The 25,002-nt window shown below is 45.1% G+C and overlaps 1 protein-coding gene and 1 pseudogene across 1 annotated transcript; both read left to right on the top strand.

Annotated features, from left to right (window-relative positions):
- On the top strand, positions 1 to 792 carry LOC136483047 (kafirin PSKR2-like; annotated as a pseudogene).
- Positions 793 to 11,255: 10,463 nt separating this feature from the next.
- Positions 11,256 to 12,260, top strand: LOC136483048 (dirigent protein 1-like). The gene has a single exon (XM_066480165.1). It carries the CDS (start codon positions 11,479 to 11,481, stop codon positions 12,154 to 12,156), a length of 678 nt encoding a protein of 225 aa, XP_066336262.1. The 5' UTR covers positions 11,256 to 11,478; the 3' UTR covers positions 12,157 to 12,260.
- Positions 12,261 to 25,002: the final 12,742 nt, after the last annotated feature.

Here is a 25,002-nt window from a genome sequence, read left to right on the forward strand (position 1 = left end):
ATGGCTCCCAAGATATTTGCCCACCTTGCGCTCCTTGCTCTTTCAGTGAGCGCTACAACTGCGGTCATTATTCCGCAGTGCTCACTTGCTCCTAATGGTATTATTCTACAGCTCCTCCAATCACTTACTCCTATGGGCTTCGAACACCCAGCTGTGTAGGCCTATAGCATACAGCAAGCGCTTGCGACGAGCATCTTACAACAACCAATTGCCCAATTACAACAGCAATCCTTGGCCCATCTTACCGTACAGACCATCGCAGCGCAGCCAGCACTCAGTCAACTCGCCGTGGCGAACCTTGCCGCCTACTTGGAACAGCAGCTGCTTGCATCCAACCCACTGGCTCTGGCAAACACTGCTATATACCAGCAGCAACAACAACTGCAATAGGTCCTATCAGCGGTCAGTCAACTAGCTGTGGCGAACCCTGCCGCCTACCTGCAACAACAACAGCTACATGCATCCAACCCACTGGCTGCGGCCAACGCCGCTGCATACCTGCAACAATAGCAGCTGCAACAAATCCTACGAGTGCTTAGTCAACTAGCCGTCGCAAACCTTCCTGCCTACTTGCCACAGCAACAGCTACTTCCATTCAACCAGCTGGCTGTGGCGAACACCGCCGCATACCTGCAACAACAACAACTGCTTCCAGTTAACCCACTAGCAGTTGCTAACCCATTGGCTGCCGACTTCCTGCAGCGGCAACAATTGTCGCCATTCAAACAAATATCTTTGATGAACACTACCTTGTCATGGCAGCAACCCATTGTTGGAGGTGCCATCTTCTAGATTACATATGAGTTGTACTTGATAAGTGTGCTCTCATACCGGTGTGTGCAACTTCCTAGAAATAATCAATATATTGATTGAGATTTAGCTGACTCTATTTCTTAATTGTGTTCTTTGTATATACAACTGAAACCATCAAATCATAATTAAAGACACATGTTTGGTTAATATGTAGACAATACCACATTACTTCATTAATCCAAAGACGTGCCAGCCCGACCTCTTGAATGTTCTCGTTCGGGTGTGTGTTTATAAGATAGGTGCGACTGTATGTGCTTGCAGCTGAGTACTTACATCTGTGATATATTATTTTGAGAAAGTGATGGGCACACATGCTTTAACTGTGGCCGTTCAAATCAGGTGCACGTATACCAAGGAAAATATAATATAACTTCATGAGCAAACCTATATGTGCCTCCAAAGTTGTTAACTAGAACCTAAATTGGGCATGCCACCAAAATACTGTAGACATATAAGGAATCTTGCAGCTCATGAACTTAACAACACCCAGGTTATTAAATCAGCTGGACGCTATTATCAGTAACAATTTCGATGTTGGTAACAACAAAGCATGAAACTTTTTGGCCAAAAAAAATTTATAACGAATAAAAAGTTTAAATTATTATCCCATGAATAAATTAATGAAAATTTTGCGGAGGGACACCAAACTTGAGTGGAATTTGCTGCTCAACATGCTAGCTCACTTTTTAGCTAGGTAGCATTACCAAAGATGGGATCCTTGCTGAAGCACACCACACCTACTAAAATAATATTTTGATTTGGGCAATCTAAATCCAAAAGTAAAGCCCCAAGATTGAAGTACCAACCGGCCACTGCCATCCTACAGTTTCTAGAGAGAACCCACCTAGAGTGCCATTCTGACTCCTAGATTAGTCAAATGGATTGCAATTTCCTTCTATGTTTAGCATGTGACAAAGGGCATGCTGTGAAATGTTAAATGTAAAAAATTAAGAAGTTCATTACTAACATGACGGTTTACTAGGCGTAGCTCAAAACACTAGAACCAACGTAGCCTGCACTCACATGTCATATAGAAACAGAAGGAATATCTTATCACATCTATATGAGCACCCATGACACAAATTATACAGACTCATGCAATTCCACGGTAAATAAAAAAGGAACAGTAAAGGAAGCCATCATCAAGAGTTTTCCCCTCATTTCGATTAGGTGTTAATTGAAGTTATTTTTTTTAAATATTTTTATCCATACTGGATTTCCCTTGCCCAAAATGGGTGCCCAGTGCAAGCGATTAAGCTTACTAGCCCAATGTTCTCGATCTTCGATTCTTTGGGACAAGATTCAACTCATGTGTATGCAAAGCCAAAATCTCTTTACGTAGACTCTAAGGAATTAAATATGTGTACCAATGGCACATTGTTCTAGCAAAAAAGAATATGAAGGAGTGTCTTGTCATGGAACTTCAGGTTTGCATGTTGTAGTTTTCGATAGAAAAATCAATGCTGAGCCCCATCTTAGTCTCTTTTTTTCTCGAGTTTTTGCAACATTGCTGAGTAAGGTTTACATTAGTCATCATGTTGTCTTTTTTCATGAATGGATCTATGCCTATGAGCCCTAACTTATGTTTCAGATAGCTAGGAGGTTGGCCATGGTCCTCTTCCTCTGTATATTAAAGGTTAGACTCATATTGTAGCTAGTGCAAGGAACAAAAGTTGCATAAAATTTGTCCTTCTCCATTATGTATGGAAACAAGTTAACTTTGACATTTGTAAAAGCTAGATGTACACCTATTTGAATAAAGAGCTAGAGTTCAACATATACTCCCTCCACTCTGGTTTATTACACCCTCTAGCTTTTCCCAAAGTTAATTTTCCTTAATTTTGACAAACTTCCTAGAAAATCTATCGAATATTTTGAACATAAAGTTTGTTTTGGTGAATTATTTATGATAGATGTCTTGACAGTGCTTTTTTGTCGTCAAAGTTGATTTAAAACTCTATCAAAGTGATACAATATGGGGTTTAGACAATACTAAAGTAAATTGTAATCAAGAACACAGGGACTATGTGGCAATTGCCATGTTTAGCTATGAGCATTCTAATTTTGTACATTCTATGTGTGTGCATGCATCTATACAAACTGGGATTTCAATTAGTGTCGATCTTGTAGCATTTGTTCATTCATTGCTGAATAAATTCTCACCTAACCACTATGCAAGCTTTAACCATGAGTACAACACTACAACGAAGTCCGTTGATAATGGCTTTGATACACGTGAGCAAGTCATAACTTTACATACTCGTCTTGTTTATAAAGTGGAACATTTATGATGTGGCTAAGGCTGTAACATGTGTAAAGGTGAAGTGATCATGCATGTCATTCCTCGTGTATAAAAATATTCCAATAGAAAAAGACATTTTTTCCTTGTATGTAGTGGAAATTGTCTTTCCTACACAGACCATATAATCCAATGAAATTGATAACTAAATGTTGAAATCGACTAGGTGCCATGTCATCTATAGCTTATTGTTGTTTGGCAAAAAGACAAAATCTAAACTGATATACATGTGCTCTCACTTGTATAAATGGGCGCATATGCTTTGAGCATGGCCATTTAAATCAAGTGCACATATACTAAGCAAAACATAATATAAGGTCATGAGTAAATATATATGTGTGTCCAAAGTTACACACGCCGGTTTTAGAGTAAACCTACATGAGTAAATATGGCGGACCCAGGATTTGACGAAGTCTAGGGCCACATTTCAGTGACGCATATAGGTCACATATAGAGAAGAACAACACATAAAAGTTTCCAAATTGAAAATCTTGCTTGAACTAACATGTCTAATAACTTGGTGTGTCCGCGCCCACGCATCTTCCATGTCCTCATCATCATTCTTCATTTTGTATTTTCTATTCGGATACGCTAACTTATGAGCCCATAGGAACTCGTCGCTCGGCGCGCACACTCTCGCTGTCGTCCGATGCGCGCATCTGACGGCCATGACCACTTCACCGGAGACCACAGCCGTGCCCGTGCATCTGACGGCACATCTGATGGCCGTAACACAACCGAAGACGAGAAGATGCTACCCCACTCTGACTACTACAACACCGCTGCCCCAACCCTACCTTCTTCTCCAACTCCGGTGACCGCACCACCGCTGCCCCTAACCCTAACTCCGGCGGACTTAGAAGAGAAGGGATTCGGGGGAGGAAGGCTAGCCAGGTGGTGGGGACGGCGGTAGGGCGGTTTAGGGGCCTTGGCGACGGTGGAGGCGGCCAGGCCAGGTCGGGGCGAGGGCACCATGGCCGGAGTTCGCCGTAGGTCACCATGGCCGCATGCGGGACGGGGGAGGGGGAGGAGGAGGTCACCGTGGGTGGTGGGCGGTGGGCGGTGGGCGGTGGGAGGTGGTGGACATGGGGGCGACGACGAGGTCGAGGGCGAGGGCAAGGGCGGCGTTGCCGGATCCAGAGCCGAGCAGGGTGAGGAGGCAGCGGGGGAGGCAACGCCAGAGGCGGGGAAGAGGCGGGGGAGGAGGCGGGGGTGGGGGAGGACTGAGGAGGAAGAAGGCAGACCGTGCGGGTGAAGTTTTCTCCGCGTGCGCGTGCGTGGCAGCATCCTTTTCTATTTTGTATCATTTGAGCAATCTGTAAACTTAGACACTAATTTGGTTTCCAATCCAATTGAATCATTGAATGTATACAAGTACTGGATGTCTGAGACTAAAGCATACCACTGAATGTCTGAAACTAAAGTGTAGTCCTAAAGGTCTCAATTTTGGAATATATATAGAGTGGAACTTTAGAGCCCGGAAGTGAAAAATACCAGGAGGATGGGGACTTGCTCCACTGCTCCTGCTCTTCTCGTCCTGCTGTTGTTTGCCTGCCTCACTGCTCGCACCTCGCTAGACGCTGCCTGGACCTGGATGAGTCGCTGCCGCCTGCCAACTTGTTGCCTTGCTGACTCGGACTCGCTGTCGCTACCACAGGGCGGCGCGGCCGCGAGGCGCTGGGGCAGGAATGGCCTTCCCCCGCAGATGCCAGCGAGCTTCTGTGGCCTGGGCCCTGTCCCATACTCCCATGGATGACGACACGCGGTGCCGAGGCTCTGGGCTCCGGTAGTCGGCCGTCCGACGGTGGGCTCGAGTGGGCGGTTGGCGGCGCTGCCGTGCTGGCGAGTCACGAGGAAGGGCGCGGTAGGCCGAGCCAGGGTGGCGGTCAGGTGGGTAACACAAAGACAGGCGTCCAAGTAAAATGCTTGTTTTTTCTAAAAAAGAAAAAGAAAAATGCTTGTTGGGCTATTGACTGTTGTATTGGGCCAAAATTATGTAGATAGTCCTGGACTCGTTGGGCCATGACTAGGGCAATGGCCCTAGAGGCCCTAGGCCTGGGCCCACCCTCATGTAGACAAAGCTATAGGTCTTCAGTTCGGACAAGTGGCTGACCCAGGATTTAAATCTATAGGTTATGTCTTTCCAAATATCTAATATACTATACAATATAATTCAAGTAAATTCTATAAATGGTTTGGTACAATCACAAAACACTTTTTAAACAGTTGGGTGGATCATTTTCCGCCAATGAGATATGTTTTGTTTGCAATGTATTTTTTTTTAATGTAAAGTCAGGAGATCTGCCGCTCAATTAAGAAGGAAAAGGAGGTTTATGTACAATGGCACCCACAGTGGTTAAGAACACTCATAGGACCAAGAAACAACATCCACCGCTCACGCATGTGTTTTACCCCGCAATACACATGGCCATACGCCTTTGAACAATGTCCTCCTTGGCTAGATAGGCGACTTGCTCTGCCGTTTGGTGCTCATTTTCAAAAATCCTCCTATTCCTTTCCTTCCAAATGTTCCACACAATGTAAATAAGCGCTTCGTTAAACGTTCGACGCTCTTGCTTCGGTATCATGCTTGCCACATCCTCCCACCAGTCGGCCAGACACTGGGCTCTTGTTGGGGTAGCTGCACATCAAAAATTTCCCAAGATAATACCTTGCTCCAGATGGCTTTGGCGATGGGGCATAACAAAGAAAGGTGTAGCCCTGTCTCCAACGGTCCATTGCACAAAACATAGTGCTCGTGATGTGGCCACCCTCTTTTTTGCAGATTATCCTCTGTAAGGATTTTGTCATGCATTAGTATCTAGGCATGCACCTTGCATTTATTTTCTGCCTTAGCCTTCCAAATGAGGTCCACCTGGAACTTGCGGTGTGAGCCACGGAATTGTATCCTATATGCCGAACATGTGGAGTATTTCCATTGGCTGTCCATCTCCAAACTATGGAGTCCTGCGTATCGGGTGTGAGCTGCACATCCTGATTCCTGATCCAGAGGGCGATGAATTCTTGTATGTGAACGGAAGTTGTGATTCGCGTCCTGAGCGATCGGATCCTATTGCCGTTTTGCAGTTCCTGGCGCTCCGTCCTGTTCTTACGGCGTACAAGCTCAAAAAGATGTGGTACTAAGTATCTTGGGGCTTCGCCGTCTAGCCAATTATGGTGCCAGAACCGTGTCTTGTTGCCATCCCCAATTGCTACTGTGGTCGAGGCATTGAAGAGTAGACGGTCTAGGTCATTGCACAACAATACCATCCCTGCCTAGGGTTTGGAGACATGAACCCACTCCTGCCACAACTAGCTAAGGCGCAAGCCTCTTCCAATTTTTTTCTAAATCCGGCACCCTAAGCCACCCAACTCTTTCGGCACGCACACTGTCGGCCAATTTACCAAACAATGCCCTCTATTGGCGTTCTCATCTCCTTTCCAAAGGAAGGATCTTTTGATCTTGTCGATTTGTTTTCTTGCCCATACTGCCAGCGGGAATATGGTGAGGTGATAGGTAGGCATCGAGGATAGAACTGAGGTGATAGGTTTGCAATGTATCTTCTACGGTCTTTACCATCCAATTATCCAAACCATGCATAAAAGTGGAAAAATTGGCCAATTGACAATTATTTCCAGTAGCTCTTTGCTCTCTCCCTTTTATCGCACAAATGTTACAAATTTGGTGATTTTTATTCTCTGGTCATAGTAATCACGGTCACCACACCTGCATCCTATGTGTGTCTATACTAAAATCACAGAATATTTAATTGCAAAAGACAGGTGTAAGAAATGTCTTATTTTCCTTGAGGACACCAGCACATGTTTCTACAGCAAACCAGAAATTCATATGGTGAAAAACAAAGAATCATATTTCACAATCACCAATTACTCACCAGAGACGCAGAACAGCAGAGGCAAATCAGCAAGAGCAGCAGAAGCGGCCAGCAAATAGAGGCCTGCGCAGTGCCGCTGGCAGCCCAGTCTCACTGTGGTGCACAGCCGCTGTAGAGCATGGGGACAGGCGGTCTAGCATCCGGCAGCTCCTAAGTGCGGCGTAGGTGCTTAGTTGGACTTGGAGAGTGTCGGGGTCAGGGCAGATGGGGACGGCATCAGCTTCTCGGCTACCTGCGTCATGGCGCCGCTGGACAACTCTCACCGATGCACAGCAGCCAGTAGTGGCCGTCCTCCGTCCGTGTTGCTGTGCAGCCGCCATGGGAAGGGGTAAGGGAGTAGGGCATCAGGCGAGCGGTCAGCGAAGATGCAGGCCTTGTCGCTGGTGAAGTAGGTTTTTGAGCTTTTCATTCAGTTAGGCTTTTCCATGCTCAGAATTAAAAACTTTTGGGCCAAATTTCAGGGTAGTTGTAGGTCTATATAGAGTTTCGAGAACGTGCACTCGCAGAGGTGGAACCAGCAATTTTGATTAAGGGGGGCCGAACAAATATATGATACCTCTTAATATAATAAATACATACACAAGTGTATGTCTCAAAAATTATTTCAATGCTTTTACATATATTATTTAGTATTTATAACAAAAAATCACAATATTATGATAAGAAGTGTGTGATTTGGTGTCTTATTTTGTTGTAAATTGATATTTATACAGGGGTACTAAAATGAAATTCCATTGGATTGGGGGGGGGGGGGGCATGGCCCTTGCCAGCCCCCCCTAGTTCTGCCACTGTGCACTCGGCCAAGCCCAGAAAAAACATGCACTCAGTTGACCAACCCCGTAAAAACATGCACTTGGCCAGCAAGTCAGGTGACATTTTCTAGGAGGGTTTTGCCAGAACCATAGTTATTAGGATTGGACCGGACATCGAACCGGTGAGGCCATCTGTTCACTGATTCACTGGTCTGACCATTAAGAACCGGTTGAGCCGCTGGTTCGACGGTTAAGAACACGCAGGCAGGCCGGCATGCCGTAATAGCAGACAGGCCGGGCCCAACACCATTTGCTCACGCGGGATACCAGGAGGCAGCAGCAGGCCGGTTCAACTGGTTTTTAACGCTCCGATTACATGAACGGTCTTTTAAGTGAACCAGACCGCTATACTCTCTGGTTTGGTCTTTTACCAATCGAACTGCCGGTCCGGTCCGGTCCGGTCCGGTCCGGTCCTAATGACTATGGCCAGAACAGCCCAAGTTGGCCTATTTGAGGTGTGAGCAACACCAAAACACCAGAAACAGACTGGTCTTTTAAGTACTGCATAGCTTCGCAATTATCCAGATCTAATTTCATTCAAATTACCATAAACTTACCCAAGAGTTTGACCAGATGTTGTAGCCTATACTACCATGTTGACTGCAAGATGAACATGTCGGGTTTCAAAGTTTAAACATGTTCGACCATTGAAATTTGAATTCAAACTCTGGCAAAAACATGGCATTTGAGACGACTAAATCCAAACTAAACCCAAGTGACCCATTAACTTTGATCTCCCAAATCTTCCAAACTATAAGCTTAATCACTAGAGTTATTTAATAACTATTGAAGCTCTATAGTTAAGCTAGAAAGTTTGTAAAAACCAATCACAATATTGCTACAAAATATCATGAGAAAATCCTCAAGGAAATTGGTAGATTCATCTTGGGTTCAAGCTATGACTCGGTCTTATGAGTCAAGGGATGGCTTTATGAGAGGGGGGGTATATTTAACTTAATATACCCTAATGGTAAACCACTAAAAGTACAAAGATCAAGTCGATCATATTTGCTGAAATATAACTATTAATGCATGAACCATAATATCAATATTTATTCGTGAAAGAAAAAACAGAAGACCCTGAAGTATAAATGACCAAGAAAGTTAAGTGTTGTGCTCTTTTTCGATATATGAGTTTGTATATGAAAGTTTCTGGGACAAGGTTTTTATCTGGGCAATACATGCAACGCAACTTATGGATAAGATGTATTCTTCTCTTCGAAACTATTTTCCCCACTAGGTTTTTGGGTGAGTTTTTAATGAGACATGTCGGTGCAGAAAGTGACCAACTAGTAAATATTTGTAGTTTTGCTGTACGTTGTGATCGGAGGTGGCCTTGCACTCAATGGCATAGGATTTATACTGGTTCAGGCAACGTACCCTACGTCCAGTCGGGGTCGGTCGGCGACTTTATTCCTGAGCCCAGGTGCTTGAAGTCTGTAGTGGGGTTACAAACGAGAAGGAGAAAGGACGGGGTATACAAGAGGGTTGGAAGGCTCCGACCGGAAGGGTTGCGGTCGGAACTCGGTGGTATTGCGGTTGTAAGGGGTTGGTGTCGATCTAGTGAGTCTGAGTTTGAAGAAGTCGATCTCCTGGAGGGAGCGCATCCCCTTTTATAGATGAAGGGGATGGCTTTATAGGCGAGAGGGGGAGAGTATAGATATTTCTAAGCCTTGCTGCCTACGGTGATGAAAACTGGATAATGGTTGAAGCCCCCCAATACTGTTGATGTCGCTGTAGGATGTCAGATGTGCACGGGGGGTCGAGATATCTTCTTCAGGAAGGATGGACGCCGGTACCTGCAAATACTTCTAGATGCCTGGTGTCATGTGAGGAGCCGCGCTATGTTCACTCGGTATGGCAGATCCTGGAGCCCATACTATGATCGATGTCCAGAGACACGTGGGGGGCTTACCATATGGGAGTTTCTAGCGCCCCCTACAATACTTTGTGTCAGGGTGGCTGCAGAGCACTGTTTTGCGCAGGGTATGGTCCCTAGTACAGTGGTTTTGACTTGTGAGCCATGCCTTGCCTTTCTCCGCACGTCTTCTGCTTCCTTCCGAACGGGGAGCCCCCGGTCGGATGGCTCCAGTCGGCCCTTAGTGCGCCGGTCGGAGAAGAGCGGTGAGCAGGCTTCCTGCGAGCCCCGGTTGCGGGGTCGGAGCCGCAGGGTCGGAGCAGGAAGCAACGTTTTGGGCCAAGCCTTCCGATTGGAGAGACTGCTTGGAGACGGCTGGTGCCTGAAGCGAGTGCTCCGGTCGGAGAGGTGGGCCGAAGAAGCTGACGAGCGGGCGCCTGTTCTTACGGGTAGACCTTCCGGTCGACGACCGGACTACCCTTCCGGCCTACTGTGTTTTAGTTTTTTGGACCGTCCCATGAAATATATGTTATTTTCCTGGGCCGAGCCTGTGCATGGAAGCCGGTCCTCGAGGGACCCCGGGTTTATGAACCCGACAAGACATGTGCATATCGTGGTACTCAAGGGGAAGTATTATAAAACATACATACTCTAACCTAAAAGGAAATGACAAGGAATCTTAATCATAATCCATTCTCTATTTGGGCTCTTACCAGATTCTTACACCTTAGCATGACTACATATACGTGGGAGTTCTTCTACATTATGATCATCAATATTAAGAGAGGAAAGAATAGTTCCCCCTTCTATTTGTCTATGTGTTCTACTTTCTTCTAGTTGTGTTAATCATGAGAGATGGAGAGAAAAAGATCCTAACCGCTCACAACATGTTTTACAAAAACCACCTACGCTCCCAATTCTATCATGCAACAAATGAGAGCAAGTTTTAATAAACCTGTTGCTTTGGTGGTTCTCCATATATGAAGAGCCTTAACTTTCCTTTTTTCTAGAATTACACAGTACAACGTAGACGCCCACAACACGCACGCACACTCTTCCCTATGAACACACTACGTAAACCCTACCCCTATGAGCACCTCCGAAGAACTGAGATGGCAAATCTTGAGATTCACAAAGTCACCACAGGCGCCTCGTTGTCGACGAGGACGCCGCCTACCACTGAAAGCATAGCGCCGTTAAATCCTAAAAAAAATCCAGAAAAATGCGAGCACCCGTGCTAACCCGGGTGGGCAGGTTTCACCACAAGGAACCCAACTAATTGATCTATGATTAATTCGCCTTAACTTTTGCTTCTTCATAATAGAGGTGGTCAAGCTAGAGTGGTTCAATCCATGTAGTAATTTGCTGTCGGTGAGCCAAGACTATACTCCGTACGTTAAGTATATGCCACGTGTACGTACATGTTTTGCACGTGACAGTCACGAGTATATTCATGTGTACATATTTCCTCTGGACTTTGTACGTACACGGAGGTCATGTGTACATATACTGGCTGTTTGATGGACCTCTGATAGCTGCGCTCACTTGTAAACATATGTATTGGCAAACTTTTAACAAAATTTTGTAGAACAGTAACGAGTTCATTCAGTCCACAGGAGCCTTATCACCGGCTCACTACCATCCACACACAAATATGGATAATGCACGCCATAAACGTGGGTGTGACATTTCCTCGAAGAATTGGGGCCAACTACTAGGACCTCAAACCTCCTGACGAATTCGTTTTGACGCCATTATTCAGTCGTTGTCTTAGTCTAGAATTCTGACGAATTCGTTTTGATGCCACCTGCCTTATATAATCATATCCACAATCTAACTGAACGGAGACATGACGAGCTAAATTTTTGTTTCATTTTTTTTATAGCAAAGCAGGCCATGGCGGCTAGCACGATCCCTACAGTCCTCCTCGCCTCCGCCATCCTCGTCGCTGCAGCGACCTACTTCCGCCATGACACACGCAGCAGCAGCGGCCTCACCGCCGGAACACACCTCCACTTCTACATGCACGACCAGTACACCGGCGAGAACCCGACGGCCGCGCTCATCGTGCCTGGAAGGCCGCCGCTCTCCAACTCCAGCTCCACCACCACCGGCAGCAGCGACGCGGACCCGGCCCCGCGCCGGTTTGGCGACGTCGCCGTGATGAACAACGCGCTCACGGAGGGGCCCGAGCGCGGCAGCCCGCGCGTGGGCACGGCGCAGGGGTTCACGGTGCGCGTAGCGGACCGCGGCTCCGTGAACGCCCTGAGCATGCACCTGGTGATGGAGGCCGGCGAGCACGCCGGCAGCTCGCTGGTGGTCAGCGGCAGGGTCGACACCGACCTGGCCGTGCGCGAGTCCGTGATCGTCGGCGGCACCGGCCGGTTCCGTGGCGCGCGGGGGTACGCGCTCAGCAGGAGCTTCGACTACGACTTGGCCAAGGGAGGCGTCGTGGAGATCGATGTGTATCTGTACTAGGTATGCATGGCAGGCTACGAGCTGAAGATCTTGATGCATGGTGATGTATGAGGCTACGAGCTGAAAATTTGATCCAGTAATAAGGAATTTGCCGATTCGCAGTTCGTCGCCTCCACTTGGCTTTGTATGATTCTTTCAAGGTGTACTGTAAATCTGTTTCACGGCCGTTTAATGTTAGTTTTTTCTTTTGTTTTGCCGTAAATTTTCATTATAAAAGCAGAATGAAAAATTCGTTTGTGAACATGAAGGAAACTGTACATTTCCTGTCGGACTCAAGTTAACTTTTTTTCCCCTTTTTTAGGTCACTCAGAGAGCACTAGTAGAGAACAGACCTTTGATCCTCGGTCAAAATGGGCTCTAGTCCCGGAATTTTTTGCGCCCGGGACTAGAAATACCTTTAGTCCCGGTTGGTGGCTCCAACTGGGACTAAAGGTTCCTGCCCAACGGCTACTGCGTTAGACAGAGGTGGCAGAGACCTTTAGTCCCGGTTGGAGCCACCAACCGGGACTAAAGGTATACTTTTACTCCCGGTTGGTGGCTCCAACCGGGAGTAAAGGTCTACTCCCGGGCCGTGGCTGCGCCCGGGGTTGGAAAGTTACCTTTAGTCCCGGTTGGAGCCACCAACCGGGACTAAAGGTCCCCCCTTTATATTCCGGCCGTCTCCTTCCTCCCCGAGCCCGAGCTCAGCACTTTTTGAAGCTCACTGCAGTAGTGTTCTTGCTTCCTCCCTCCCTCCATTGTTCCTCCCTCCATTCTTCGATTCCTCCGTCGATTTCTTCGATTTCTCCGTCGATTCTTCAGTTGTAAAGGTTACCAATCTCATACTCTCATTTTTCACCATTGTCTTATCTCATTTTGTTCACTATATATATATGGTTCTTTATTGTGGTTTTTTTCATTTGTAAGCAATTTGAGCTTAAAATCACTTCAAGCTTGCATATTTACATGAAAGAAGGTTAAAGTAGCTAGTTGAACTTGCGGACCGTGTTCATCTCGGTGACCATGTTCTCTGCCGAGCGGTAACGGACGTCAAGGAGGAGCTTTGATTCTACGAGGGAGAGCGGCAACGGTCGTGGAAGACCGTGTTCCCTTCCTCGTAGAATCGGAGCTCTTCCGTGGCAAGTACGGTGCCGTCCGGTGGAGAAATGCTCGCCGAGAGGATCACGTAAGCAAGTTCAACTAGTACGGATGGTTATTTATTCATATGTCCCGATATCGTCGCAGTAGTCTGTCAATCACCGTACTTTTTATTTTAACTTTTTATGAAATAAAAACTTAGAAAATAGTTAGAAAATTATAGAAAATCCGTACTAGTTGAACTTGCGGACCGTGTTCAGCTCGGCGAGCATGTTCTCTGTCGAGCGGTAACGGACATCAAGGAGGAGCTTTGATTCTACGAGGGAGAGCGACAACGGTCGTGGGAGACCGTGTTCCCTTCCTCGTAGAATCGGAGCTCTTCCTTGACCAAGTACGGTGCCGTCCGGTGGAGAAATGCTCGCCGAGATGATCACGTAAGCAAGTTCAACTAGTACGGATGGTTATTTATTCACATGTCCCGATATCGTCGCAGTAGTCTGTCAATCACCGTACTTTTTATTTTAACTTTTTATGAAATAAAAAACTTAGAAAATAGTTAGAAAATTATAGAAAATCCATACTAGTTGAACTAGCGGACCGTGTTCATGTCGGCGAGCATGTTCTCTGCCGAACGGTAACGAACGTCAAGGAGGAGCTTTGATTCTACGAGGGAGAGCGACAACGGTCGTGGAAGACCGTGTTCCCTTCCTCGTAGAATCGGAGCTCTTCCTTGACCAAGTACGGTGCCGTCCGGTGGAGAAATGCTCGCCGAGATGATCACGTAAGCAAGTTCAACTAGTACGGATGGTTATGTATTCACATGTCCCGATATCGTCGCAGTAGTCTGTCAATCACCGTACTTTTTATTTTAACTTTTTATGAAATGAAAAACTTAGAAAATAGTTAGAAAATTATAGAAAATCCATACTAGTTGAACTAGCGGACCGTGTTCTTGTCGGCGAGCATGTTCTCTGCCGAACGGTAACGAACGTCAAGGAGGAGCTTTGATTCTATGAGGGAGAGCGACAACGGTCGTGGAAAACCGTGTTCCCTTCCTCGTAGAATCGGAGCTCTTCCTTGACCAAGTACGGTGCCGTCCGGTGGAGAAATGCTCGCCGAGATGATCACGTAAGCAAGTTCAACTAGTACGGATGGTTATTTATTCACATGTCCCGATATCGTCGCAGTAGTCTGTCAATCACTGTACTTTTTATTTTAACTTTTTATGAAATGAAAAACTTAGAAAATAGTTAGAAAATTATAGAAAATCCGTACTAGTTGAACTAGCGGACCGTGTTCATTTCGGCGAGCATGTTCTCTGCGGAGCGGTAACGGACGTCAAGGAGGAGCTTTGATTCTACGAGGGAGAGCGGCAACGGTCGTGGAAGACCGTGTTCCCTTCCTCGTAGAATTGGAGCTCTTCCGTGGCCAAGTACGGTGCCGTCCGGTGGAGAAATGCTCGCCGAGATGATCACGTAAGCAAGGTCAACTAGTACGGATGGTTATTTATTCACACATCCCGATATCGTCGCAGTAGTCTGTTATGTGTGTACACTCCCATTCTTCTGTTAATTTACGGAAATATCATGTGAATTACTTACCTGCCGCAGTAAAAGACGAGAACACAATGACCATTAAAAATATCATTGTTTAGAGATCTAGATAATTTTATAGTTTCTTAATTTTATTTGTTTATAAAAGGAGAAATTTATAGTGTATTAAAAAATGAGTATAGAGAGTAGATGGCAACTGCTTCCGGGTCCTCGGCCTCTCATGGGTTTCTAGAGCGACTTAGGCCGGGCCTCCCTCTCATTCCATGCGGCAAGTGTCGTGATGAGACGAAGATTGTGATGGAGTACCGAGTGAAGAAGGAGGGTCCCAACAAGGATCGTATCTTCTACAAGTGTCCGGATCGCAATGTGAGTTATTTTATCGTATTTAATGATTATGGTTAGTTTATACCTATTTTCATGATGGTTGTGATTAAAGTTCTAATTTTTTGTTTTAATTTCAGTGGGATGGCAGTGGACGATGTTCAGGCTTCTACTGGGAGGAAGAGTATGTTGAACTTGTGCAAAAATATCTTGCACAACAGGCAGATACGGCGGCTAATGAGGCAGTGATCCAGCCGAAGAAGCCCAAAGATGTTGCACAATCGGGGGATCTGTCTGTTTTAGTTGAGATTGGTCGTGAAATCCTAGTGCTACTGAAATGTATTTTAGCTTTAGTTTTTTTAGTGGTAGTTGGGATTGTCCACATTGTAGCGATGCTTTCATAAATTTGTATCTTTTGTGGTGGCACGCATGTTGTATAAATAATTAATTATGATCTAGGTTTTAATATGGTATTTATGTCATATAATGCAGATGAGCCATCATTGGATGTATAATGCTGATCGCCGCTCCCAAGAGTTCATTGACGGCGTGCATTCTTTGTTACGTGCGGCCGAGGCAAACAAACGCGACGGTTTCATGTGCTGCCCATGTGCCATATGTAAGAATACGGTGGAATATCCTTACTCAAGGACTCTTCATTCACACTTGTTCAAGTCAGGTTTCATGCCAAACTATATTTGTTGGACAAAGCACGGAGAAACCGGTGTTGTAATGGAAGAAGGTGAAGAAGAACAATGGGACGACAATGATATTATTCCCGATGGTGCATGCTTCAATGATACTGCAATGGGACAATGGGACGACAATGATATTATTCCCGATGGTGCATGCTTCAATGATACTGCAATGGGAGAAGCTGAAGAAGAGGTAGCCGCAGAAGATGAGCCGGCTGATGATCTTTCTCAGGTCATTCGTGACGCACAAAGAGAATGTGAAAGTGAAAAGGAGAAGATCAAGTTCGAGCGGATGCTAGAAGATCACAAGAAATTATTGTACCCAACTTGTGATGCAGGGCAGAAAAAGTTGGGAACCACACTAGAATTGCTGCAATGGAAGGCAAAGAATGGTGTATCTGACAAGGGATTTGGAGAGTTACTAAAAATCCAAAAGAAGATGCTTCCAAAGGACAATGAATTGCCCGCCACTACCTATGAAGCAAAATAAGTTGTCTGTCCTATGGGGCTAGAAATAGAGAAGATACATGCATGTCCTAATGACTGCATCCTGTACCATGGCAAAGAGTACGAGAAATTGGATGCATGCCCGGTATGCCATGCGTCGCGGTATAAGATCAGGCGAGATGACCCTGGTGATGTTGAGGGCGAACGTCCGCGGAAGAAAATCCCTACCAAGGTTATGTGGTATGCTCCTATAATACCACGCTTGAAACATCTGTTCAGAAACAAAGAACATGCAAAATTGTTGCGATGGCACAAAGAAGACCGTAAGGTAGACAATATGTTGAGACACCCTGCTGATGGGTCCCAGTGGAGAGCAATCGACAGAGAATTCCTAGAGTTTGCATATGACGCAAGAAACTTAAGGTTTGCTTTAAGTACAGATGGTATCAATCCTTTTGGAGAGCAGAACAGTAGTCATAGCACATGGCCTGTTACTCTAAGTATCTACAACATTCCTCCTTGGTTATGCATGAAGCGGAAGTTCATTATGATGCCTGTGCTCATCCAAGGCCCGAAGCAACCTGGCAATGACATCGATGTGTACCTGAGACCACTTATTGATGAACTTCTCATTTTGTGGAATAAAGAAGGTGTACGTGTGTGGGATGAGTACAAACAGGAACACTTTGATCTGCGAGCATTGTTGTTCGTAACAATCAATGATTGGCCTGCTCTAAGTAATCTTTCAGGACAGTCAAATAAGGGATATAATGCATGCACACACTGCTTCGGTGATATTAGAGGTGTATTCTTGAAAAAAAATGTCGAAAGGTCGTGTACCTTGGCCATCGTTGATTTCTTCCTGCAAATCAAACCGTAAGAAAGAAAGGCAAGCATTTTAAAGGGAAGGCAGACCACCTGACCAAGCCTCGCAACCGAACCGGTGAGGATGTACTCGATATGGTCAATGATGTGAAAGTCGTCTTTGGAAAAGGACATGGAAGCCAACCTGTTCCGAACGACGCTAACGGTCATGCACCCATGTGGAAGAAGAAGTCCATATTTTGGGACCTACCCTATTGGAAAGTCCTAGAGGTCCGCAGCTCGATCGACGTGATGCACCTGACGAAGAATCTTTGTGTAAATCTGCTAGGCTTTATGGGTGTGTATGGAAAGCCTAAGGACACATTTGAAGCACGACAGGACCTACGTTGTTTGAGAGAAAGAGACAACCTGCATCCAGAGAAGACAGATGATGGACGCCATTACTTACGTCCTGCTAGCTACACTCTAAGCAAAGAGGAGAAGGAAATTATGTTTGAATGCTTAAACAACATCAAGGTACCATCTGGATTCTCCTCAAATATAAAGGGTATTATAAATGTGCCAGAGAAGAAATTCTGTAACTTAAAGTCCCATGACTGTCACGTTCTCATGACGCAATTACTTCCAGTTGCATTAAGAGGAATTCTACCTCCAAATGTACGTCTAGCCACCGTGAAGCTATGTGCATTCCTCAATGCAATTTCTCAGAAGGCAATTGATCCAACTGATATAGCTAAACTACAGAATGATGTGGTTCAATGTCTCGTCAGCTTTGAGTTGGTGTTCCCTCCTTCCTTCTTTGATATTATGACACACCTCCTAGTTCACCTAGTCAAGGAGATTTTCACTCTCGGTCCTGTGTTCCTACATAACATGTTCCCCTTAGAGAGATTCATGGGAGTCCTGAAGAAATATGTTCACAACCGTGCTCGTCCAAAAGGAAGCATCGCCAAGGGCTATGGAACAGAAGAGGTCATTGAGTTCTATGTTGACTTTATTCCCGACCTTGACTCGATTGGTGTTCCTGAATCGAGACATGAAGGGAGACTAAGCGGAAAGGGGACACTAGGGAGGAAAACATATATTGGTACGGATGATGATTATTTCAATAAAGCGCACTACACAGTTCTACAGAACTCCTCTTTGGTAGATCCGTATATTGAGACACACAAGGATCTCTTACGATCCAAGTTTCCAGGGAAGACTGAAGCTTGGATTACGCGTAAGCACATGGAAACTTTCGGCGGTTGGTTGCGAAAAAAATGTCAAGGTGATGAGAGCATCCATGAGCAACTGTATTTATTGGCTATGCAACCATCATGGCATATCGTCACATACAAAGGGTACGAGATAAATGGGAACATATTCTACACAGTAGCCCAAGATAAAAGGAGTACCAACTAAAACAGTGGTGTCCACATAGATGCCACAGACCCAAATGGGAATAAGCAGACATATTATGGACGCATAGATGAAATATGGGAACTAGAATATGCACCTACTTTGAAGATCCCATTGTTCAAGTGCCAATGGGTCAAGGTGACCGGAGACGGGGTAACAGTAGGCAACGAGTATGGAATGACAACAGTAGACCTTAGTAATATTGGGTACAAAGACGAACCATTCGTCCTTGCCAAGGATGTGAATCAGGTATTCTATGTCAATGATATGTCTACCAAACCAAAAAGAGGAAAAAACAATAATGACTCAACCAAAGAGCCAAAGCGCCACATAGTTCTTTCAGGGAAAAGAGTCATCGTGGGAATTGAGGACAAGTCGGACATGTCAGAAGATTATGAAAAGGATGACCGAATTCCGCCATTCAAAGTGAACAAAGACCCTAGCATCTTGGTAAATGATGAGGACACTCCATGGTTACGACGCGATCATAACCAAGGGACATACGTAAAGAAGAAGTTCACTGCTGTGCCCACTTGATGATATAGTGATTTAATGTAGTGTGTGTTTAAGATATTATGTAATAATTGTGAATTCAGATGTTTATTATGTCATGTTTCAAATTAAATCAATATTTGATTTGGTGGGATTTCTCTCTCAAAAAGGTAAATTAGGATATTGAGTGATGAAAAATTAAAATATTAACGTTAAAATGATGTGAAAACAAATTTTCTGTCCAAAACCAATAGTTTTAATAATTTTAATTAAACACTACATTTTTGCATTAACGAAATAATAAATATTAGTTACATTATGTTTTATAATTGTAACAAAAAATAAAAAAGTTAGGTTATAGATTTTTCCTATGTGCAATAAAGAAAAAGAAAATCCATATTTTTAACAAAATAATTTTATGCCTTTTATTTAATTTACTATGTATTTAACAAAAACTATTGCATTTCTATTGTATTTAACAAGACTATTGCTTAAAACAGGCGGGAAACGAAACTGCAGGCCACCTTTACTCCCGGGTGGGAAGCCCACCCGGGAGTAAAGGTGGACTGCAGTTTCGTGGCCCGCCAAAAAAAACCCTTTACTCCCGGTGCGTGTTACCAACCGGGAGTAAAGGTCCTTTACTCTCGGTTGGTAAGACGCACCGGGAGTAAAGGTACCTTTACTCCCGGTTGGTAATACACACCGGGGGTAAAGGACCTTTACTCCCGGTGGGGGGATGGCACCGGGAGTAAAGGGGTATGGCCTATATATACCAGGGCCATCTTCTTCCTTGCGTTCTTCGCCGATTCCTCTCCCCTGCGCCCATGCCACACCGAGGACGCCGCCGCCACCCCGCCCGATGCCGGTCATCACCACCGCCTCGCGCGCATCCGCGGTCCCCACGCCACCCCGCGTGCCGACGACCTCGCTGCTGCTGCCCGCCCCGGCCCAACGCGCGCCAGCCGCTGCTTGGTAAGTTTTGGTAAGTTAATTTCGTCATTAGCGCCGACGACCTCGCTGCTGATGCGATCTTGAATGTGTTTCGTCATTAGCGCCGACGACCTCACTGCTGATGCGATCTTGAATGTGTTTCGTCATTAGCGCCGATGACCTCGCCAGCCGCTGCTTGGTGTTGTAAAAATGTGTACCGCGCGCCGACGACCTCGCTGCTGATGCGATCTTGATTGTGTTTCGTCATTAGCGCCGACGACCTCGCTGCTGATGCGATCTTGAATGTGTTTTGTCATTAGCGCCGACGACCTCGCCAGCCGCTGCTTGGTGTTTTAAAAATGTGTACCGCGCGCCGACGACCTCGCTACTCTACTGCTGTTGATACGACCTCACTGCTTGGATGTGTACTGTGTTGTAAAAATGTTAAGTTCGTCGTCCGCGAGTGTGCACAAGCAGCTATTGTCGGCCACCAGGCCATTCCTTAACGACGACGACAAGCGTAGTCTTCGTCATTAGCGCGCGTAACCGACGCGTGCATCCAGCGACACCAACGAAAACGGCAAATTAAGCGTACGACGATACAGTGGCTAGTCACCATTTATCTTTAAAAATAGTTACAGATATTACGATTGATGTTTCAAGTTACCACCATAAATCGATTTATAAAGACAGTTGGTATATCACCCTGAAATCGATTTGTAGACATAGTTGGTAATAATGTGACCGGTCTCAAAAAGAAATACAGCGCAATGAAGTTCATAACCCTTTCAAGTTAGATTAAGAACTTTCTATTGAAGTTGTTGAGCTAGAAGACATGTACAACCTTTACTTGATGATATTTTCAATTAAAATAGTATATGGCCCCAAAATTATGCTTTACATTTTTTAGTTTTTCAAATTCAATTTTAAAATGTACATTCTTGCTGTGATACCGAATAGATCTGAAATGTAGAAATTTGTTCTCCTAAACTAAAAACATTTCTCTTTTGAAAGTAGAACATTGTTTCATGGATCTAGAACATTGCCTTTGCTCAATACAAGAATTTTTTCTATCTTCATAGATCAATGTTTGTTAATGAAATTTTATCCAAATATATTCATGTAGGGTCTTTTTTTTGAAGGATTTGTTGTAGGATATATAATGGTCAAAAAGGAACTCAATTTGGATACCCAGTTTGTAAACTAAGCATTTTTTAGTTTATAAAAAATATCACATGTGATGATGTAAGCAGTTTTGGTTGGACTTGCATGCATGGCTAAAGACAATTTGGGCCACAAGAAAGAAAAGTCCAAAAAGAAGATAAATTCTTATCATTTCGGAAATAGTAATGGTTATATTAGCAATAAGACACATATACTTACATTTCATAATGACTTATACTTACATTATAAGCATAGAATTTTCTCATATGATGAATGACTACATGGTTCACAACATCACGCACCAACACCGCCCCGGCCCGCCTCACGTCGTCGTCGTCAGCACACCGGCCACCGCGCCGACACGTATATATACGTCATTTGTATTCATATGCATGTATATATACGTCGCGGAGCACCGCTGCCCTCGTTCGCCCATGCGTTTCTATGTATACGGCGAAGCACCGCCGCCCTCGTTCACCCATGTGTACAGACATATATACGGCGGAGTGGAGCACCGCCACTCTTGTCACACCGCCCTCTCTCGCGGCCTAGTCGATCAACATTCGTATTATCGTTATCGTTAACACTAAACAATCACACCAGGGCGAACCGCGCTGTTGATGTCACCGACGTGGTTCGCCCTAGTCACCGACGCAATTCGCCCTCGGCCGTTTATGTATAGCCCTAATTCACCCTAGTACCGACGTAGTTCGCCCTAGTGTGGCGAATTGTGTCCGTGACCGAGGGGCAAGATTTAATAATGCATATTGTTCGTAGATTTTACGCATGTAAGCAAAGATTTGACGTACTATATATTGGTTTTGTTTTTTGAAGCTAGATGGCCGTCCCGAGAAACATGGATGAGGAGGAGTTGATGATGAATTTGATCAACACTGGCACTCAAGTTGCCGGCGATGATGGTGCTAAAAATAACGTGCAACAGGATGCAGATGACGGGAGTCAGTACTTAGCTCTTGAACAAAATGAGCAACAACATATTGGCCAAGTATATATTTTTTATTATTAGCTATATATATTATCATATGTCTTATGTGTGCTCATGACATTAAAAATAATGTTTATGTTTTGTAGCCCTCTGGATCAACATCAACAACTACAACGAAGAGTAAAAATGTTCGAGGTCCCAAAAAGCCATTGGAGGGCCGCTTCATCATCTCGGAGTTCAATGTGGATACAGGAGAACCGGGGGGGCCGAATAAAATGAAATTTGTGCACCACTGTGGTTACCTTGTACAGGACCGGCTCCCGATTAGTACCCGTGAATGGAAGAAGAAGACCAATGCTCCTCATATCAGTTTTGTCTCCGATCATGACAAGACGTTAATTTGGAAAGATGTCTTGGTACATTTCACGCTCCAAACAGATGGTTATGATGATATAATTGATGGTGATGAATTGAAGGAGCGAGTTAGGGATTGGGCAATGAAGAAGATGGCCACCCAGTTTCAGACTTGGAAGAAACACCTATACACGATGTATGTCAAGAAGAACATAGCACCAGATTTTACTGTCCCAGGCCCGATCTCAAAGCAGAGGCCCTATTGGGATGAGTTTGTACAGTACAAGACTTCGGAAGAGGGTGTGAGTCGGGTGATAAAGAACCAACGTAATGCCCAACAGAAGACATACCACCATAACTTGGGATCAGGTGGCTACCCGACTGCCATTAAGAAGTGGAACAAAATGGAAGCAGACCTTCTTGCCAAGGGTATCAGACCAGAATCACTCGAGTGGGGAGAACGTGCAAAGAATTGGTTTTTCGCTCATGGGGGAACACTAGACCAGGAGACAGGGAAGTGCGTTTATGGCGCAAGACTGCAAGAAGCAGCAGAAAGATTGTTTTATGCTCAGAGAGCTACTGCTAGTGGTGCGTTCAGTCCCAACAGAGAGAAGGATGAGCTGACATACGCCATCGGGACTATTGAACATGGTGGCCGAACTAGAGGCAAAGGAAGTGTCTCGTGGGAGCATGGATTCCCTCAGGACAGACCTTCCTACAGAAGCCGCCAGAGAAAGAAGGAAGAAGAGGCACAGCGGCTCCAGAGGTTGGAGGAAGCGGTGCGTGAAGCACAGGAGCGGGAAAAAAAACTTGAAGCGAGAATGCAGGAGGAAATCAGAAGGCAAGTGCAAATAGCAGTGAGTGCAAGCAAGCAGGCATCAGAGCCAGGAATCAACATTAGCCAATCTGTTCAGTTGAAAAGCAGCTGCGCTTCCACGGAGATACCAAATTAAGGGGACACAGGACTGCGCTTCCCTGTGGATGACGTCACTGAACCTTGTACAGCGTGTGAGCTACACATTCCGAAGGGGAATTCCACAATCAAGGTGGCTATCGGTCTTGGTAATCCTATCGACCGAACCAAGACACCAAGGATTCATGGGAATATAATCCAAGAAGGATATGCTACCATCTCGGTAGATAAAGCTGAAAAAGGTTTTAGTGATTTGCCTCTTGACATTCCTGGAGGTGATGGCAAGAAGACTCTAGGAGAAGTAGAGAAGACATTCATTCTATGGCGCAAGCGCTACATTATCATTCCAGGGATGTCGGCTCCACCTCCTCCTGAACTACCTCACCATAGGTACGTGTGGATGAAAACACTACATCATTAATTTGTATTGGCTTAAATAATTAACAATCTGCTCATAATAATATGTCATTCCTTTTTTTGTAGCAGATCCTCCCCCAACCTAAATCCAATTGTTCAATCGCCAGATCATCATAGTGCTCTGTACGATGACATTGTGTTGGAAGGCGAGGCTGCATCCACACCATCTCCAAGGAGGTCTCCAACGCCACAGCCGCCACCTCCAAGGAGGTCTCCAACGCCGCTGCCAACACCTCCAAGGAGGTCTCCAAAGCCTCCCCCGCCCCCGCCTACCAAGAAGCCTAGCAAGAGGCCAGCCCCTCAAACGAAGAACCAGTCCCCGCCTGCAAAGAAAGCCACCGTGAAACCAAGGGCTATTCCCAAAATAATATCTGAAGAGAAGGAAGAAGGAACTGATGCATATAAAAAAGATGTCTAGATTCTATGACAAACTTAAAAAGAATCAAGAAGCAAGGAGAAACCCAGAGAAACCGTACTTCTTCGTAGCTCCAGATATTCTAAGAAAAAGGGTGGCTTCTTACCAGCAACAACAGCGGGAATCTCGTAAGCCGTCCAAATCAACGTTATCGGACTATGACCGCACTCTCACCAAGTCAATTGAGGTGGCACAGAAAAAGAAGCGGGCAGGGAAAGGAGTTGCCCAACTCAGACAACAAGCGCACCAATCAGTCCCCCCGCTAGTTGTTGGTAATGAATATGGTTCGAATTTAGGATTAATGCATCAGGCAAACATACCTCCGAATGTCGATTTGGATCACCTTGGTGAATTTATTGATGAGACTGGTCTCGACCTTTACCAGATGTTTGGTGATGGAAACATTGAGAGTGCGGCGGAGGTTGATATTTGGAAGAAAAAATTTATACTAGGCCAGAGTCTATACAACCCTCAAGCCTTATCTGATCTGGGGACGCAAATGTACCTGCTAAACAAGTGGTACATGCAGGCGTCTACCGGTGGAGACTTCTGCGTTGGTGTCAGAATTAGAGACGAACATTGGTTCCGTGGCGATGATGTTATGTATGTTGACTTTGTAGAATTTCATCAACTATGCCACCTGACCTCTCTGGACAAAGTTATCATTAGCTGCTATTGCCTGTAAGTAATAATTCTTTCGATCTATTATTAAACTCATCATATGTGTGTATATGCATATAAATTATCCTAACAAGTACTATATATATGTAGATTTACAATGACAGAGCTCAGAAAGGAAGGCTGCAATGAAATTGGTTTTGTTGATCCCCATATAATATTCAAAGACCCAATTACTCCAAAGACTAATTGGAAGTCTGAGTCAGAGAGTAACCTCA

The sequence above is a fragment of the Miscanthus floridulus genome, chromosome 9 (assembly GCF_019320115.1).
Source record: "Miscanthus floridulus cultivar M001 chromosome 9, ASM1932011v1, whole genome shotgun sequence".
NCBI lineage: Eukaryota > Viridiplantae > Streptophyta > Magnoliopsida > Poales > Poaceae > Miscanthus > Miscanthus floridulus.